The sequence below is a fragment of the Anas platyrhynchos genome, chromosome 5 (genome assembly GCF_047663525.1).
Source record: "Anas platyrhynchos isolate ZD024472 breed Pekin duck chromosome 5, IASCAAS_PekinDuck_T2T, whole genome shotgun sequence".
Taxonomy (NCBI): Eukaryota; Metazoa; Chordata; class Aves; order Anseriformes; family Anatidae; genus Anas; species Anas platyrhynchos.
The window spans coordinates 61,174,534-61,195,849 of NC_092591.1; the positions used below are offsets into that span (position 1 = coordinate 61,174,534).

At 35.5% G+C, this 21,316-nt stretch overlaps 1 protein-coding gene across 22 annotated transcripts in view; it reads left to right on the forward strand.

Moving 5' to 3' along the window:
* The window catches only part of SOX6 (SRY-box transcription factor 6), a 380,857-nt gene that overhangs the window by 302,067 nt on the left and 57,474 nt on the right, over window positions 1-21,316 (forward strand). For all 22 annotated transcript variants that reach the window (XM_072039305.1, XM_072039316.1, XM_021273352.4 and 19 more), the window contains 3 exons: window positions 10,415-10,564; window positions 14,505-14,685; window positions 17,257-17,447. In XM_072039305.1, coding sequence (XP_071895406.1) covers window positions 10,415-10,564; window positions 14,505-14,685; window positions 17,257-17,447 — 522 coding nt within the window. The remainder of the gene's footprint in view (window positions 1-10,414; window positions 10,565-14,504; window positions 14,686-17,256; window positions 17,448-21,316) is intronic.

Consider the following 21,316-nt stretch of genomic DNA (forward strand, 5'->3'; position numbering starts at 1 on the left):
GGCTTCACAAGGGAATTACTCTTCAGAATGCAAGAGCTCCATATTCATTACAGAAGGCTTTCAAATATATACATATTTTTAGTAGCTGTTACTTTGTTCCCCGTGGTCAGATTTTGGCCTCCCTTTGTTCTTTTCTGACATGGCAGGAATGTAGTTTTCTCTCTGAGGGCATTAGAGCCCATACCTATGCTTTACAGGGTTAGATTTTTGACTCGGTCAAGGTGGAAGAAATAGGAAGTCTAATTTAAATACCACAGACTGAGACACTTGTGAGCTGAGTTATTTTATTTCAACAGAGACAATGTTACCTATATGCTGTGGTGATGTGAGATACCTAATGTACTGTCTGAACTTTAATTGTATAAAATTTTAGGATATATTTGTGAATTCATGATTTTTTTTTTTGAAATTTTGATGCTGTCTCATTACAAATTCTCAGCAGCCTAGTCTCACATCACCCTATAGGGTGATGGGCTGGCGTTATATCTTGAAAACTTGTCAAAGCACTATGAAACTAATAAACTAACTGTTTTACTTTCCAAGGGGAAACAAATGCAGTATTACAGAGGCAACTGCCAGGTGCCAAATTATATGCATTGTCTTAGCTACTTGCAGTGATTGATAATTTATTTGAGTTCTAAGCATTCTTTCTTGGCTTTGCCCAAAGCTTTACAGTAAACAGGTTGTGAGCAGGCATTTGCTGAGAGATTGTATTTAATTGTCATAATTCAATGAAATCAAAGGCATTTGATTTCTAAGGAGCATGATCTCAGGAACAATGCATAAATGAGAGTTTCTGCATTTAGGCAGCAAAGCAGAGTGAGCTGTTTTGATGGCCATTTCTACTTCATTATGTCAAAGTAGGAGGAGGTCAATAGAATGAGAAACACAGTTTCCAGAAGAAACAGAAATGGTTTTAAGAGCACCTTAATGCACGTGTTCCTGAAGGCAGGTTAGGTCTTTATTGCACTGGTGCATGTACATGTATCTAACCTGTGCAGTGTTCTTCAGATTTACATGACTGTAACTTAGAGGGACTTTGATGTTGTATGTCTACGCTGTCAGGCCATAAACAGGTGAGGATGGGGAAAAATGAGTAAGTCTCTAAACATGGGTCTTGCTGCAGGTATTTTCTCGTTCCACTTGCTTGTTTCTTCTCTTTTCACAGAACAGCAGAATTAGCTTTGGGACCAGAATGTGTTTTCTGTCTATCCTCTATTTAAAAAAAATAAAAAATAAATAATAAAAAAAAATGGTAATTTTGTCTTCAGTATATATTTGCCATTACACTGAAAACTGAAGTGGGTATTTTGTAGCTGGCAGTACTTACTCAGGCTCTCCCAATACAAGTATATAGTATGACAAATAAAACCAAACGTACAATAATTGTGCAGGAGCCACAGCGTGGAAGACTAAGTCAAGGATAAAAAGTCTATCACTTTTCCAGAACACACGCCAACGGGATCATTAAGTTCATTCATGTTTTGAGCAGGACCATTGTATGTGCTGTGGAACTGTTCTCTATCAAGTAAGGACAACTTGCCTCTCCAAAAGATGAGGCAAGAAATGAAAATCTATGAAGAATAGATACGGTCTTGCTAATTGTTTTCCCCAGCAGAAGTCTGGATCTTTGTCACTGACTTATTTAACAGATCCTCTTAACATCTGTCCAGCAGACTGTGGACTTTATTAGCAGACAAGAGAGCCACCAGTCTTAGAGCCTGCTGGGTCCGTCTTCATCTTCACAGCTGTGGATTAACTCAGACTTTCCAGAAGAGGACAACCATATGGGATAATTGGTGTCACTGGGTAGCTAAAAAAAAATGCGAAGCAACAAATGTCATCCAAACACAATTCACTGTTTTTACAGCCACAATTACTAGTCTGTTTAAGAAATAAGAAAGGCAGCATTACACTAAAAAAAGAAAATCTATTCATATCTGTGTGGGAACCTAATCAGGCTCTTGTTTCCAATGACGATGGCTCCACAGTTGCACCAGGTCTGCAAAAAGAATGCTCCTTTTGTGTGCCGATAATGTGGAAGCGATAAAATTTCCTATAAGAGACATATGTGTTTACATCATGAGATGTGTTATTTGACAAAACGCTTTGTTCTCTGCATATTTTCCACTCAGAGTTTCATGCTGGGTTGTTTTGCTGGAAAGCTTTGATTAGCTAGAATTAGTTGCTGAAGTAAAATAGACACTTTTGTTTTATGAGTCCTCTTGCTGAGCTGTAAATTATAGTAAAACATATAAGGAGTGACAGAAAGAAGTGCTGATTTGAACCTCTGACCCATGATCGGCATAAAAACATAAGATAACTCTTTCAAAGGACTACTGAGAGCCATAAATATTCCATGGTCCACTTAAAGTTAGGCCCTTTTAACAAAATAAAGCTGTTATTTTGCATAAGGGGATCTTGACTCCACAGTGCTACAACAATGTGAGCTGCAGTATCTAAAATGTGTAGAGATTCTTTTATCTTTGGTATAGGTTGGCCATTATCCGCAGCAGGGCAGCAGAAGCTATGGGAGTGACTTTTCTTTTTCTGAGCCAGTACAACAAATTTCTAGTCAGTAAAAAGAGTTGGAACTGGCAAGCATTCAGTGGTAAAATCCAGGTATCTGTTACTCTGCAGCTTTAGAGAGGAGCAAAACAGGAATTTGTATCTTCTAAGGAGACAAGCACTGAGTGGAATTTAGGGCCAAATAAGAGTTTTCCTTGATAAAACGTAGAATAGTAGTGACAGACACTGAAATTACTTGTGTTAATAGTTCAAAAAACCTGAAGTGAATGAATAGGAATAACTGGAAAAAATATTCTTTTAGCTTAGATTTTTTTTTTCAGTACATGCACACCTGAACATATGTGAAAAAAAGCAGTCATCTAACTGTTCCTGTGAATACAGAATGTATTTGTAATTTTAAAATCTCAGTTAGTTTGCACATATTGGTCTGTAATAAATCTGGCTGCACATTATCCAGCAAGTACATAAATAATCACTGCAATATTCTTTATTATTGTGACATTCGTTATGATAATTCATTGGCTGCCTGCCTGTGTTACACCTTAAGGCCTTTTACAAAGTTATTTGATGCAGTGTGTTAGAAGAAGTAGAGGCTAGTCACGCTCCCTAACAGTGAGCTGACCCTGCTATAGGGAGATATAAGAGTTTTAAAATCTGAATGTTAAGTCCACTATGGCTAGGTTAGGCATGTAAAAGGAAAAAAAGGGGAAAAAAAAGAATGATGGTGTTAAAAGGGAGTCATGTACATGTATCTTGCCACTGGAATTCTACAGAGAAAAAGAATTTCTAAAAATTTGTTGCTTACTATTTATACTGTTTCTTAATCAAAAACTTTTTTTCCTAATTGTTACTCCAACTTCCTGTAGCTGTTCTTGATCAGCACTGTTTCAGGTATACCCAAATAAGACCAAATAGTCCTCAAGTCATTTAGCATAAACCTGTGAATTAAGCTAATATTGCATACTTGTTGGTACTTAAATAGCACTTACTATCTGTGTGAAGATGAGAGGAGGGTCTGTCCCACAGTACTTGCTCATGTTTAAAACTGACCTTAATTTGATTTTTTTATCGTTTTTCTTAGTACAAATGGAGAAAATGCTAAAGTGACATCCAAATTTCATCAGAAGATATTTATAAAATACTCTGTTGTAGCAGGTAGCATCTACACAAATACATTGCAAAATAAAATAAAGCATTCACTTTTAACATCAAATGCTTTATCTATTAATTTGAAGGAATCTTATTAGCATCAACAAAAGTTTTGATTTTTCCAGGTCCCAGATTTTTTTAATTCAAATAATGGTTGCTTTTATGGATAAGTACATTTTCTTTAGTATACGTAGCTTTCCTTCTCTTTTTCCTCTTCCTCCTCCTTTTGTGTGGAGAGCACTCCCAGGACACAGATGCTGAGCTACGGAAGGTGTTTTTCTGGTGACGGCATCTGGCTTCTTGGCAGACTCTACAGGCAGTAGCTGCCTCCAAGTTGCCCCTGGGTTTGTCACATGGTTAAGTTGCTGATGAGTTACTTAGGCTGTCTCATGTTTCTGGATGCCATTTTCTGTTAACTTACTTCTCACTCTAAGGATCTGCATCAAAAGGCATCTTCAAACAAAGACAGCCTCGTACTATTTATTTTTTATTTTTTAATATATACATAATCCAATAATCCCTTTTCTTACCTTGGTGCTAAAGTAGAAGCCTCAACTGTCATGTTAGTCCCTGAATGTAATTGGTGTAAAAAAAAAATAAATAAAATAATAAAAAAATATATATATATATATAAAGCCCTATATACAACAGTAGGAAGGAATAAAAACAAATATTCTTACTTTAGAAATGGTTCTTGCACACACTGAGCTGTCTTAGTTTATTTTAGTGGGATACTTATACTTTTGCATTGTTTTTTAAAAAAAAAATATTCATGACCTGGACTGCTGAAGGCTGCGCCAGTGACATTGGGTCAGATCAGCAGTAAACATTTGATTAGCTATGATATCCAAAGCATGGGGTTGAGCACTAATCCACTCACCTTTCAAACAGAAGATAATTTTTTCAAACGTGGACTTAGTCAAACAGGATAAATGAAACATCAAGCCTATTTTAAGCACCTCTACAACAATTGTTAAAAACAAACAAATAAAGGCTATCAAAAAGCAGTCCAACTGCAGGTGGGATTATTTAGGTAGCTTCTCTTCAGAATTGTTTGTTGGAAATAGTAAAGATGTTTTTAGTTTTGGTGAGCTTGTAAAACTCTTTGTGATTAGACAGTTCTGAGTGTTATTACTGTATGTAATATACTTGGAAGAAAAATTCTAGAATTATAGCTTTGCAACACTATGTACTAAATATATTATGGAAAAAATAACTGCATTACCTCTTGTAGTGCAGGATTTCAACAGCACTTGCAGTCACTCCTTAAAGTTTTTTATCTTTAGAAACCAAATTACTCATTGTCTAAATAGCTGAACTTTCATCTCTATAAATAAGATATTTCAGCTTTGCACAATTCATTTAAAATGCTGACAAATAAGGATTCTCACTTGATTCTCAGTAGTTCTATTGTTCAGCGTCATTTAGTGTAGCAAGTATATTTGTTGAAGATGTAACAGGACTTGCATTTTTGGTAATGAGAGACTTTAGCATTAATCTGTGTCCACAATATTTAGCATTTGTTTCTGAGAGGAAAAAAAAAAAAAAGATCTACACCTCGGGAGAAATACTGTACAAATACATAAAAAGGACTGTGTCTTTTCACTTTGGTCATAAATCTTTTAATAACAGAAAATAAAAACATGAATGTTTCTAGAACAGATATTTTTGTTTTCCTTACATCAAGCTAGTTTCCACTGCATTTCTCTCTAGGTCATTTTCCAAGTACATCCACTGCAATTCATTGTGCTAGGTCAGCCTTCATCACCTGCTCTTTGATTCTCTGTTACACTGACTATTACGTTCACTCCCTTTCTTAACTCTATACTTCTCCTATTTATTTGCTATTGTTTCTTCAGAATTCTACTGCAAATAATAATGTCTGAATTATAACCCCACTGCTGTGACTGAATTTTCCCTCACCGAAGCAGTCAGTTGAAATGTCTATTTATTTCCTTTTCGTTCTTGTATACCCAAGTGCAACTGCTGTCTCCATTTCTTCCCTGAGCTTATCTACCTGAAGAAAGTGCCTCTCTCAATAGCAGCAGTTGATCACTTCTCTTTATTGAAATATCTTGTTTTTCCACAAGGTCTGCCATTGACAAGCCACTGGTAAGAAGGTTATGATTATCATAATTCTGTGTTAGGTGGTAAAACAGCTTGTCACAAAGTTAACAAGTTGTTGTCAGTGCAAATCTCCCTTAAGTGTGTTGATTTAAGGCCCATTCTATTTTCCTCACCATGTGTTACTTCTGTAACATTTGATTCTCAAAAATTCTTCACCTTTATTCATTCGTTTAGACGTAGATGCTGCAGCCCACGAGGTAAGTACTGGTATTTCTGTTGTAAAAATAATAATAATAATAAAAGTCTGGTGCATAGAAAGCGTATTTACTGGGCTCAGTGTCATTCAGCAGAGCATATGTGTAGGAACATCACAGGACTATGTGCAGGCAAAAAGGGACCTGAGCTGATGAATTTTGATTATCCAAAGCTAGTTGAAAAAAATAGTTGACGAGCTATTGAAAAAATGTTCTGGAAACCTGGGAGAGGGATGTGTCTTTGGGAGAGGCCTTTGTCTTCTGGGAAGATATGGATGAACATTGACATTGAAGGCAGTTATCCATGTATAGTATGAAAATGGCCCACAAAGGTGTTGTCAAACTTAGATGACATTAGGAAAGGTTTAAACATTTGGATAAGCCAAGATGCTCTATTATTAGTTCACGGTTTTGTTTGTCAGATTTTAGATTGTGGATGATTTGTTTTTTTTATAAATACAGTGAGGTGGAAATAATTCATCAAATGCCATAGGCAATTTCTAAAGCCGGGAATGCTTCCCCTCTTACCCCCCAACATAATTCTGCCCCCAGTTATTATTTTCATTACTTATTTGATTCTTCTTGGATTGTAGCTCTAAGCAGTAGCGAGGGCTTGGTATGAATTCTGCTGTTTCCAGGTAAAAAAAATCAGTATGTACTTGTGCTGTGCTGTGGGCATGCTGAGTACAGCACTTTCTCACTCAGCTGTTTTTCTTTTGGTAGATGAACATCATTCTGACCCATAGTGACCTCCAACTTTCATAAATTCCCCTCAGATTTTCAGTTGATTAGGGTTAGAATAGAGTTTTGGAAACAAGTGCTTAAGTTGATAAGCTTGTAAGTTCACAGGTGCCTAAGTGTGAGACTTCATTTGCCATTGCCTTAAATGAGACTTATGGCATTTCAAAATCCTACTCTTCAATGTCAGATCATGACATTACGAGAAACCTGGTTCTGAAAGCTGTAAAACTACATCCTTAGCTGATTTTCAAAATTGTTAACTATGCAGGAGCATTCAGTAACTCAAAATCAGTACTACTAAGAGTTGGATGCTGGAAACTGGATTGTAAGAATCTAACTTAGTGACCTTTTTGAATTTATGAAATCAGGCCATATATTTTTTAAAGATTCTTAAAACAATCATAAATACTTGATGGTTTTGAATATCTAATTTGTAATCAAGAGCCTTCTGAGTCAGTGATTGGCATCAAGGTTATGTAAAGCTGTTCTCTTCATGTGCTAGAAATATAGTGAAAAGAAGATATGGGTTGGTGTTTGAGGTAGGTTAATTTTTTCAGTCACTACTCAATAGCTGGTGGGGTAGAATTTCAATTGAAAAATTTCAATTGAAGATTTTCCTTTTCAGCACTGAAAGCCAACAATCAGTATTCATTCACTGTTTTTTTTTTTTTTTTTTGATTATTATTATTTTTCTCCTTAATCTTGCAAATAAAAGCTTCACAACCTGACCATCTCAATGTGAGGTCCTAAATTTTGTGCTACAATGCTGCTATTTGCAAAAATACCCATTTTGTCCCTGCATCAGTGGTGTGTTTTCCAGATTGGCTAGCTTCCCATCCAAACTAGTATTTAAAAGAAGTTATACAACCTTCCAGTCCACATGGCAGTTTTGCTAGCACTAGTGTGAATTCTTGCAAGGTTTGCAATCGTTTATGGAACAGCTTTGTTTTAAAATCTATGCAAACCAGAATGCTAATTACCGTTACTTATTTTTACATTTGCTTTTATTGTGTAAAAGAAATATATAGAAATGCCAAGCTAAAGCTGGTCCTTTGACCTTGGAGTAACCTAGTGATGAATTTTATATATGCTTATATATATATATATATATATAAACGTATATATTATATAACATATATAATGTATATATATGTTATATATGGAAAATATATAACACATGTATGTAACATATAATTTTTATTTTCTGCCTCCATTCAAGAACATTTCATCGCCACTACTTGCGGGGCAGCCAATAAATCCCTCAAGATATTGGGAAGGGAGTGATTAATGACAAATTTAATTCCGTTTTTAATGTTTGCATTTCCAAAATCAAAAAATTGCCTAGGCAGTCACTTTAAAGCTTGCTTTTGTTGTTACTGTCTCTGTGACCCTTAAATACTGAGAACAGTTTGGTTGCCAGTCCTGCTGTGATTCAAGTCCCAAGCGATTGGTGAGGCCTCCCCTGCCTGGAGTGCCTGGCATCCCATTTTTCCCTAGGCTTGAGATGCCTGGTCACCATAAGCTGTACTGTGGGCTGCCAGCATTCGGGTGTGACAAGCACACCTTTGCTCGCTTGTCACTGCTGATGGAGCTGCCAGCTCCATCTGCTGCGTGTGCCGGGCCTGTGGCCAGGAGCTGGCAGCGGGGCCGTGGGGTGGTCGCTGTGAGGTGAGGCCGGGGCTGCCCCCATCCGGTTCCAGCCACCCCTACCCAGGCCGCAGCCAAGTCCATCGGCGAGTTGGTGGTGCCTTAGGGACAGTGTGTTTAAGAAAGGGATAAATGCTGCATGGCAGTGAGGGATGAGGGAAAAAAAGTGAGAGAAATACCCCTGCGAGCACCCCGGCCAGGAGAGTGGCAGGAGGTAGAGGATTCAGGACTGTGAGGGAGCGAAGATGAGTTGGGGAAAAGTAGGGGCATGTGGGAAAGGAGCTTTAACTTTAGTCTGTGTCTTACCATCCCTACTGTACTGTAATTAGCAATTAATAAAATTATTTTCCCTCAAGTTGAGTTGGTTTTGCCCATGAGGGTAAAAAAGGGGTAAGCGATCTCCTGGTCTTTACCTAGGCCCATGAACTTTTTCATCTTATTTTCTAGCCAGTCCTGTTGAGAAGGGGGAGGGAGAGAGCAGCTGGGTGACTTCATACAAGCAGTGCATCCTAGTAAGCAGGCATAGCATGACCTGCAGAATGTGCCTTTAATTTATAGGCCACTACCAAAGGGGTAAGATCCCAGTAGTGTGTGTGTGGGGGGGAAGCAACTACTGTATACAATGCATTTCCATTTTTTAGAACATCACAGCAAGCTGGGAAATTAGTTTTCTGGCACGGAAAGAAGCTAGCACCTTAGCCAAAATATTTAAACACTACTGGTTTCAAAATATTTATCCGTGATCCTTTTGTAGCCTTTGCATGGTATTGAAAAGGGATGTCAGGGAACAAACAAACAAACAACAGCTTCCATTTGTCACCCAGAGTTCTGGCTGTGCCCCTCCTTCATGCGTTTGTCTAGCCACTGAGTCACTGAGCTTGCAGTATTGTGCAACTTTCATTTCTGTGGAGGCTTGTTATATTAGAGAAATTGTTCCAAAGAAAGCAACAATTATGACATAAGCACATCTGGCTCTTGCAAATTATTCTTTATTAAGCTTTCATTTAATTACATGTGCTGAAAGGTCTGCTTTTGATTACTGTAATTTTTTTTATTTGTCCATCTGAATGATAGTAATGTTGGAAATTACATACAAACCACCTGGCTTTTTTCTCACTAATAAGGCAAAGTTTATATAGATTTATGTGTAGAAGAGGGATTAGGATCTTCCCTGTTTATGTTAGAAGAATTATTGCTGATGCTAATTCAAGGTGAGAGTTTAAATTTGGTCACTGGGAGGAAATTAAACCTATTTGGTTTTGTTCAGTAAATGCTTTAGATTGGTAGGAATAGTTTACTTTAATGTACACATTTTTTATTATGTTTCAGTTAAACTTTTGAAAAGTTGGATGCATATTCTGTGAGGTTGGTTTTGTATTTTCATCACTATTTACAGGAATTTTTAAGGCCTACACTCATTAACATTTAGAGAAGGTAGAGATAACAATCACTGTGCACTGAGGTGGCGACATACCCTGTTGCCTATTCTAACTTTTCTTGCTATCTAAAGAAGATGCAGCATTGCCTTTTGGTAGCAAAGGATTCCCACGTCAGCTTCCAGCAGAGGTTCTAAAATTGACATTTTGTAGAAGGCCTTGAAACATGGATTGTTTCTGGCAGGGGTTGATATCTCTTCATCATAACCAGTCTCACAATGGTGCTAATTCTTGGCATATTTGGGCATGGTATTACACTTTGCTCTTTATTGTGACCAAGATGGACAGTATTTACTGCAAAAGTGAAAAAGAAATTGATAAAAAACAAACTTAAGAAGAAAGGTATCAGTGTGTGGAAGTTTGCTGGGTTTGTTTGTTTGTTTGTTTTTCTTTTTAATAATGAGAAGGGAAAAGCCACAAGCAGGAATGTGCTAAAAACAAAACAAAACAAAAAACAAAAACAAACAAACAAAAAACTAAATCTCTCAATCGCTCAAGAGAAGCAACAGCAGAACAATAAAAATTAGTACACTTACAGCTTCTCTTCTAGGAATTTTGCAGGAATATATTGTATATCTTCTTGTCTTCCAGCAACTGTATGCAGCTCAGCTGGCAAGCATGCAAGTTTCTCCTGGAGCCAAAATGCCATCTACTCCACAGCCACCAAATACAACAGGGGCACTCTCACCCACGGGGATGAAAAATGAGAAGAGAGGGACCAGTCCGGTAACTCAAGTTAAGGTATTGCTTATTAAAGAAAAAAGTTGGCACCTAAAAAGTATAGTGAAACTAATTGCTCTACTTGTTTTACATCTGGAAGTTGAAGCACACAAAAGCTCTTCAATATTCAAATAAAATGTTCAGTTTTAGTACTGCATTATCAGTACAGAGAATGGAAGAGAAAGTATTCACTTCTTGCTTCCAAAAATATCATACATCCCACTTCCTACCATAGGCAGCACAACATATTCATCAGTAAAATGTGATATTTTCAAAATTTCAGTTTGTAATCTAGTAATGTGCATAAATGGCATCCACGTCATAAATTGTTTCAGGTTGAACATTTGAGCATCTTAAAATACAGTGCTAGCTTATGTTGTTAAGGCAAGAGAGCCTGTAGATCTTCTAATTATTTTTACAAATCTAGCTGTATTTTTTCCACAGTTTTGGAAGAAGCCTCACATAAAAATAAAATGTAATTCAGGACTCCAGGGAAAACACTGTAGCACTGCAGATTGATTTGACTTTTGCCGCTTTCACACAGCTGCTGACAACTGGGCTGCTCCTTGTTGGTTTTGTGCCATTGCTGGGTGCTTGTGCCTGCTTATTCTCACTTGCTTGGAACTAGGCAGCTACAACAAGGCATTTGCCAGCAGTGTGAAATGAACATCGTGCACCCCTTGAAGTCTGGTGCATCAAGCACCTTTGGGTGGAACTGGTTGGCTTTTGTTGCTACATTTTCCTGTGGTTGTTCTGATTTTCAGGAGTGCAAATACACTGGAAAACAATTTACTCCAAACTGGAGAAAAAAAAATGAAGAAAAAAGGAAACAACAACAAAAAAAATACCAACAAGCACATTCAGATATTTTGTCAATTTGAATGATAGTGCTATAAATGCAGAACTATTAAAATAGATCTAAAGAAGGCATGTAGTGACTTTGTGTAGAGAAGTATGCATTTTTTGCTAGCTGCTAAAACCTTGCAGGCATATATAGTCCTTTAGCCTCAAATCAGCCTGGGAAGATTTTACTTGCTTGAGGTAAGGGTTGCTCTTTCCTTTCCTTTCCTTTTTTTTTTTTTTTTTTTTTTGACATGAGAGTAAAATATCATTCGTTTTTTCATTATCATCAATCATTGTGGTAAAGTGTGGGTGAATAGATATTTCTGCCTGGGCTGATAAATTTCCATGACATTTTTTTGCTAGGCTGAGAGTACTAATAAATAAAAACTATTCCATTATGGCTAGATCTAACATTTATTTAGCAAAGTGTTCACTTTACTTAACTGTAGATGTGTATTAGTCCAATATTTTACCTCTTGTAATCCAATGCCAGGTTTGAGAGCAGTCAGTGAAATTTACCACATATGCAGAGTTTGTTATGGTCAATACAGAAGCCACCAAAAGCAAAACCCAACTCTTTCAGCAAAGTTGCCATAGTATAGTGATACCTAACACCAGTGATTTATGGTATTGAGAATATACTACTGACTACTTTAATGTGAAAAAGTAATTTCATAAGTGAGTGAGCCAAATGGATCTACACCAAACCAAACCTTTACTATATGAGTCAAATTTTCCCTGGTTAAATTTAAGCACATATCTCCTTGAACCAAGGCCAATACCATTTCAACTTTGTGGCCAGCTGAGTCCTATTACAGACTTGACCACATGCAAATTCTTGGGGGTTTCCCTACATAATTTAACTTGAATGGACTGAAATATATGTTAATAAAAAAGAAGCCTTTTTATTGTTATTTTATTAACAAGATTGCATTGAAAATATTAAAAATAAACTACGAGTGCTTTATGTGGATAAATACCAATGGCTAATGAAAAAATAATTATTAGTATAAAACACTAATAAAATAGTACTTACGTGCTGTCTTTGCAAATTTTTACCTATACAGAACATGACAGTTTTGATGGTCATGCATTGCTTAAATCCTCTATGTGTTCTCTGTATTTATATAGTTATTTATATATACTATATGCATTATTTATAGAACTAATGGGTTTCTTTTACAGTAGTCAGATCTTTCAAAAAATAATGATAGGTTTTTCAAGTCAGTGACCAGAATGTTTTCCAGCTTTTTGGTTGCCTCACAGAAGAGAATGCTGTTTATGAAGTACAAACAAACAGGTTCTGGCAGTGTTCAGATTTTTTTTCCCATGATGGTATCATCAGTAGTAGGCAGAAAATTATTTAGTAATTGAACACGGTAGCACAGGTTTCTATGGTACATGCTCTCAGGCCTTAGTCTGGCAAACTTCATAGTCTGAAAGGGGCTCTGAACTTTCACAGAAATTCATTGAAGCCAGTTTGTACCTGTGCAACGAAACAGCTTGCACATAACTCGGCCACAAAGCACGAGAATGTACTATGTCTCTTATACCTTTGTGTTTCTGCTTTCACTTGGACTCTAAACAGGTGTGGGCATTTGTGTGTACTGCAAGGTCAGGAAGAATAAAAATGTCAAGCAGTTTTATAGGAACAGTTTAAAAGTGGTGATATAATGGCATTTTAAATACCCATTTGTTGCATTTTCCTGTATAATGCTTTGTATATGATCAGATGTACTTCGTTAAATCACCGCTTGACAGTAAGGAGAATGGAAGAGATGAGATAATGTAGTGTATTATTGTATTCTGACACATAGTTCTAAGCGTTGAAATGATCAATGCAGTGTTTTAAAATGGGGATGATACTCGCTTATGTCTAGCATGATTCTGCTTTGGGCATATTTTAGATGAGAGATCTGTCTTGCTGAGCTCTTTAATTACAGAAAATCACTATTTCACAGTTTTCCAAATGCTTTGTCTTAACATATTAAGCAAAAGGAACAAACCCAGAGAATGGGAAGAAGGTTATGATGTTAATATCTACCCCCATCAAAGAAATTAATTACTTGAATGAGCCTTCTTCCAAAAGTTTAGATTTTTCTCAAATAGACTTATTCTCTCATAGCACTGAAACAAGATGTTTGTCAAAGAGAGAATTTCTTCCATAATTGCGTATGAAAAGTATCAAAAGATATAAGTGTACTGATGCTAGATTTACATATCCTTAAAAAATACTCCTTGTCTTTATGCAAATGAACGTACAAATACACTAAAGGTTGAATGCATAAGAAATAACTACAGAATACAGAAATAATTACAGAAGTATCAAACAATCAAGAAGCAGAATTGCATTTATATGAAAAAAAATCTGATTTTACACGAAACTGTCAAAAACACATGGCACAGAGGAATAATAAAATATTGTAAAATATACAAAATTAAAAGTAGAAAATATATGAAATATATTTTAAAATGCATACACTATGCATTGATTACTGTAAGTCAAGGAATCTAAATTCAATGAAATTCTTATCCTTATTGTGAGGGAACAGCATAGATTATTTTACTAAACAAAACATGCACTCAAAATAAGATGCATGGAATGTATAAGCTAGCAGCAGCATTAAATATGGGCCAAAGAACTGTCAGGGGTTTCCAAATGATTCTTTCATGGAAGTACTTCTGATTGCTTAGCTTTTAATACATTTAAAAATAAGTTACATAACTTATTTTTATAGTGCCAGGAACTTTTCAAATAGAACAAATGCAAAAGCGTTACTGAGCTGCTGGAAATTTTAAATAATTCTTTGTAAATGCCCTAGGTTAATTTAGATCTCTGAAAACACATTAGGAAATTAGGCTGTAATGTGAGCTAATTCAAATTTTAATTTGGCAAAAAGAACGATCCAGCCACATAGTTAATGTAAATAGAAGCATAACACGGAGAAATTAATGAGATTTCCTTTCATTGAATCTTAAAGGAGGCAGATAATTAGCTTCTTTTGTTATTATTGCAGGAGAACGTGGTATTGTCTTCGAGGTGTAAAGTAAATGCTGCTTGCAAAATGATTTGTTCATTTGTCTTTTCCTAATAGTTATTTACATTAAACTCTTGTAGGATGAAGCAGCCCAGCCACTGAATCTTTCAGCCCGACCCAAGACAGCTGAACCTGTCAAATCCCCGACATCTCCAACACAGAATCTCTTCCCAGCTAGCAAAAGCAGTCCAGTGACAGTGACGAACAAGAGCGGCATCCCCAGCCCCCTTGGTGGATCTCTGGGAAGAGGATCCTCTTTAGGTAAGTATTCTGTCCTTGGAGAAAACTGGCAGGTTTTCTGTGTAAAATGTCAGCTTGAACACACTTGCATCTGAATTAAATATATAGTTGGATCTACATTTCTGTTTAAAATGGAGAGAAAAAATGCAGGAAAGATTTTCAACTAACTCTTGAATGCCAGGGGTTTACAAGAGTAAACAAAGTGATACAGAAGTGATATGCATTTACAGAAAATACAGCAAATAAATATTTAACATATACATACAAATACATACACATAATAGATGTGCATATGTGAAAAACATGAAAAAGATGCTTATATTGATATCTTCCCCATAGACATCAAATGGATATATACATTCAGGGTTAATGTTTGAATTTTGGTCTCTGGATTAAATGGGGGAAAAAAAAAAGCTTTGCATGCATACAGAAGCTGATTAGATACTAGACATGGAGACGTGATGGCTCATGTGATGAATTAAATCTAGTGCAACAGTATATAATACTTGGGGTAAGTGAGTTTTCAGTCACTCCTTGAGCCAAGGTATGTCCATGGTTCACAATGATTCAGAAGTCAGGCAGGAAGGTAACTCCAAATGTGGTTTTCAGCTGTTTAGCCCAAATATACCACTAGTTTTACTCAGAACAACATTCTGAAAGAAAAATAATTCTCTGTGTCCTGGGTATTAAGTTCATTCTACCTAGACAATCTACTGAATAAATTGTTTATTTTTTTTAACAGAGACAAAATTTCTTCAGCCCAGCCAGTGTAGTTTATTATCTGTTCACTTTATTGTTTGTTCAAGTTTTTATTATTTGTTCATATATCTGCCGAGATTCTGTTAATGCTTATGGTTGCAAATAGGAATTTTTTATTTTTTTTTTACCCACATTCAGGATTTTTTAATTAAGAGACAAAGCTTATTAAGTAATGAAACAAAATTGATCTGAAAACTGGACATGAACACTATCTTAACTAGTCAAGAAACAGAATCAAGAGCTGTAAAATTTAGATTACCAGGCCTAAAGATCAGATAGATTTTACCCATGACTAAATACAAAACACTGCCTCACAATTTGTAGCTCAAGTGTACTTCTAAAATATATAGAAACATTTGTGAATAATGAACAGACATGTTAAATACATACATTAAATATATAAAAATTATGATTAAATATATAAAAATTATGATTTGTTCAATTCTCAAAAGACTTGGGAACATCATGATCACTGAAAGATCAAGTTCTGCAACAGATACCTATTCTACCTGTCAATATATTTCCATCTATCACTATGCTAGCTAACATTAGAAAGTGGTGTACCAATATGAACTTGCAGACTATTCTAGAGAAATGAATAGAGAAGATGTGCCTAGGTTGTGAGTATTTTTCCTGTAAGTCATAAAAATGTTTCCCTTTGATCCAGAAATAAAGAAGCCACAGAAGTATTGTCAAAAATCAACAAACCACATAGGATCTTTTGTTCTGTTTTATGATAAATTTGGGTGGAGTCTAAATCTCATTAAGTCACAGTTCCATTGCATTCATTCCCATCAAGACCACTGTATTATATCAACTTTTTGGTTCCCAGGATGAAGTGTGAGAAGCATGTAATCTTAATGTTTCTCATTTTAAAAGAATTCAGGGTCTTTTGAGGATGAAATTTATTACATTTTAATTACTATATTTATAGTCTCTATATATTTTACTTAAATATTGTATATTTACTGATTTGTTATAGTGGAGTGTTAGTAAGTACATAAATACCACAAATTCAGAGATTTGATAAAGGACATCAACTTAGCAGATACACAGACCATGCACAAACTTTGCTTAAAGTTTTTTATCTTGAATGTATATACACAAATCTACCCATGTGCTGCAGGAAGGATACTCCCATTCAGGAACCAGTGGTCTAGTCAAAGCTTTGCCACAGCACTGCAGAACAACCTTGAGTACTCATCTTTACCTCTCACATACATTTTAAAATGCAACAGAAATGTTTTGTGTGAGTTTGATGGATGTTTAAAAATTTCCCTTTCTGTCCAGAGAAACAGAAAGAAAAACATATTTTCTCTACCAATTTAGAGCTTTATACTCATGTTAAGGTGATAATATATTCTGTCTGCCACAATAACTATAGGTGCTCTTTCAGAAATTGAAAGCTAAATATCGAGTGATGGCTCTGTCTTGATAAAGGGATTCTAAAAATTGACATAGACTTCCATGTCCAACTAAAGATTTATTTCTCCTTCTTTGTTCGTTTTGTTAATTGTTATTAATACCTCAAAGGCTTCCCACTTAACCTTCAGATAATTGTTGAGTTTAACAGAGAGTCTGTGGGTACACTCAGATACTTACATATCAGGCTACACCAAGACTTCAGTGGTTGTATTTATAATACAACAAAAGAGGAGCACAGGCTTATCAATCAATTCTATAGATTAATTCAGCCTTCAAATAGACAACTGCCACTCCTCCTCCTTTTGCAGATGTTAGTTGGCTGGAGTTTTTAACAGGATGAGAGCTGAGTAATTACACTGGATTCTAATTTTAATCATTACCTAAATAAAATGTGTTCTCTGTTTATAGATATCCTTTCCAGTCTTAATTCACCTGCCCTATTTGGGGACCAGGACACAGTAATGAAAGCCATTCAGGAGGCTCGAAAAATGAGAGAGCAGATCCAAAGGGAGCAGCAGCAGCAACAGCAGCCGCATGGTGTTGATGGAAAATTGCCCTCCATGAATAACATGGGTCTAAACAACTGCAGGAATGAAAAGGTAATGTCTACCATTGCCACACAGTCTGTCATTCATTCTTTTCCCTGTAAATAGCTTCTTATTTTTATATAAAATTTCTTTTTACAGCCTTTAGCCACCTCTGATTCATGTTAAATACAGCTTGTCACTTCACAGTGCTGTGCTACAAACTTTTCTGTGTTTAAAAAACAGCATTCAGAAAAACAATCCTATGCACTACATATGATTAATCTGAAAGCATGAATATAACAATGTGGAAAATGAATTAGTTGAAGCTACCATTGTTTGTGGTCATTACATTTTGAGTTGTGCTTTTGGGAATGATTGGATCGGTAAGTATGGCAGAAAGACAAGTGCATACTAGCATGGCAGAGTATCACAATGTTCTCGAAAGTATCTGAGTATGCTTAAATCTGTGACTCAAATTCAACAAATAATCTAAGCTCAAAACAGTGCTTTTGGCTCTTGGTTTCAGTAGGAAATTAGAAATCCACATTCTTTGTTGAATCTTGACTTGGTTTCCAAATAGTAAAGTGAAATGGGGAACTGTAATAAAATAGAGAAAGTGTAGAGAGAGAACGTCCAGCATTGGACATTCAGTTTACCAGACAGCAACCTGGAATCATACCCCAAAGGTGAGGAGCAGTTTCTGTCATGCATATTAAGGACCACTCAGAGGGCAAAGAATTCCTTTGTAAAATTGTTTGCATCTGTGTTGTCCTGCTCTGTGGCCTTTCCAAAGCCTACAAGTTTTGCTCCAGGAACAGGTCTGTGTGTGTATAATAAAGCCAGTAAACACTGAACTAGGTAACTGGCTGAGCTATAAGGCAGCCCTTTTGGTGAAGAATGCTACTGTTAGCTTCCTTGGAGGTGGCTTATGCTGCAAAAAATACAGCATATGTGATTTTACACCACTGACACAAAGTCAGTTATACACCACAAGAATTACTCTACATTTCAGTTAACTAGAAAGGAGTCCCAGGAATATCCCTGTAATCATTATGGCATTGGACAAATTGGAACTGTTATGATTCAATTTGGTAAAGAACAGAAACTGACACATTCATTAGCCTACAAAGCACCTAGTGTTTCAGAGTATTTCCTGCAGAAAAGAAAAATAATTCATTAATGAAAATTCTGTGATATTCTGTGTTTCAGAGCGTAGGTTCTATATGCTTTGGGGAGTATAAGGGGAGATTATATTATACTCCAAAAGTAACAGAAATTTTTTATCTAGGCTGAGTATAAGATTCAGTAGAATATTATTTATAACTTAAACCATGAATTTGATGATGATATGATCTTTTCTCAACTCTCAAGGGAATACTTAGTGAGTAAGCAGATTGTAGGAAGTCACAGAAAGGAAATGTAAACAGGGTTGTCAAATATTGATGTATACCTTTTAATCTACATTTCGTATTTTTGCTTGATTCTTTACAGCACTTAAAGCAAGAGAAAGGGTTGGTGTCTATTAAAACAATTTGTTAAACAATTACTACACAGGATTAAATTGGTTTTACAAGACAAATTCAGAAGTTAATAGATTTTTATTTCTGCTAGAGTTAGTTAAGGTGTCAACATTTAAAACCTCATTTAATACAGGTTCATATTATGAAAAACAGAGGAATTAATAACTGATCAAGCAGGCCATATTCGGACAAAACTTACAATGTAAAGTCAGTGTTTGTCTTAACTAACTGAGATGTAGGGTAGTAAAGTTGAAGGTATAAAATAAATGTCACGCCTATGATTAGTATTAAGAGTTTATAAACTAATGCTAATTTTAAAATGTATTTTATGAGTTTCAGTTGCTTGACATTTAAAAATATCTAAGACGCTATAAGGGCTATTAAAAGAATTCTTAACATTTGATTTGAATTTGAAAAGTATAAAAATGGCATCTGCTTACTTATCAGGCCTGTTCCTGAGTTTTTTCAGTACCATGTTTACTTCTTGTTTTGGATACAGTAAATTTTTATTTTGCCTTTCATCTTTTAAAGTAAGGGAAATAAATGGTTCAGTGAATAAACTGGAATTTCTTTTTTGTGCAGGTTACTAGCAATACACAATTCCTGACACACATGTAGGAACAACACAGATGTATGGGTTCTAGGCTATGGTTATACATCACACAATATGAGGAAAAAAAATAATTTACTTGCAAATTTAGCAGAGTTTATTGGAAGTCTTAAAAATATTAAAAAAAAAACATTGTTCTCAAATGCTGTCTTTTATCTGGAGACTTCTCATGGCAGTGTTTTAAACTTTTAAACTCTGAGAAAAAACAGCAGCAAGGAAATTTGTTGTTAAATCTCTAAGTCCCTTTATATAATCCTGCTAGCTTTGTTTACTGCAGCATGTACTATAGAAAGAATTGTTAAGGCAGGAAAAAGTTATAGTATGTACTCTGGTTTTACTGTTGGTATACTAGTTTGTTATCCTTGCTCTGCAAGAACAGCAGGGTTTGCAAAAGAATGGGATATAAATTAGTCATTTTTAATGCTGATATATCCTGACTCACTATCTTAAAGAAAATAGAAGAGTTAAGTCAGAGTCATGAATACTGAGGAAATATATTTATATTTTATTGCATGTATAAAATACATTAAAAACAGAGGCATCCTTTGCACAAATAGAATTTTAGAACAGTCGTTTTACTCCTTTTACCCTTTGCCTTTCAATTTTTACATTATGGTGTATTTCTTTTGCTTTAAAATTGATGGCTAGGATGATCAAAATGGGGGGAGGGAATGATAGATCACTTCAGTAAAAAAAACATAATTCTGAAATAATTGCATGCAAAGAATATAGTGTATAGTTTGTTATAATCCCATTGAGGCTTTGGTAGCATAGTTGCTATTCTGGACTAGTTTCTTTTGAAGAATCAGGACACTATGTTTTCAGGACCAAATTTTCAGAAATGGGCTTCAGGTAATTAGACTTGTATAAATAAGTAGCTAGAAGCTGGCACCAGAAAAAGATGACAAATTAATTGCCTGCAGATGGTTTAAAAAAGCTATTGAGTTTTGGTCAGTTACTGGTCTTCAAGTTCAGATAGCCGGTAATAGTTTGTTGTGCAAATGATTGCCCTTATAAAATTATGTGCATAGCTTCAAAGCCTGGGCTTAGGCCTTTTTGAAAATGTGTCATTTAAATCTCAGAAAGCTTTGTATTTGGTTAGAGACACAGAACTGAAAATTGCCTGTGTTCATGTTCTGCTGTTCAAAAAAAAATCTTCTACAAAGCTTTAAAAGTGCTCACAGAGATTCACTCATCAGAAAGCGCAAAACAAAAACACACAGTGCTGGCACAGCCGTGCTTTACCATTTGCAAAAACATTAAGGTTAGGCTGCTCTTCAGAGATGATACTATTCAAAGGACAGCTACAATTACAGAGTTATTTCAGTTTGTGCATGCAAGGCAAAAAGTCATTAGAACAGAGCTGACTTTTTCTGCTTTACCTGGCGCATGTCAGACACAGGCTGACTGAGGAAAAGGCTTCACAGAGTAAAGAGAAATACTAAGGAGGGGGAGAGAATTAGGAAAAATCTAGATTTTCCAGGCTACAGGGTTCTTTCAATTTGATATGAGCAAAAAGTAAAATTGTAAGAAAATTGGCTTCATTCAGAGGATATGACTTTTTTTTCCAGTCAAGCTGTGCTTACCTGCAACAAAAATGAGTGCATTAAAGTACTTAAAACAGAATTTGCATTACTAGAGCTACTTGTATTTATTTTAGTACTTTGAACTAGGAGGAATGCCTAGAAGATTTTATTTAAAATGAATTTAAAATGAACCTGAAAATGGTATGTAATCTATAACATAACTGACATTGTATTAAGAGAATCGGATCTTGCTGCCTTTTTTTGTTGTTGTTGTTGTTTTTTGTT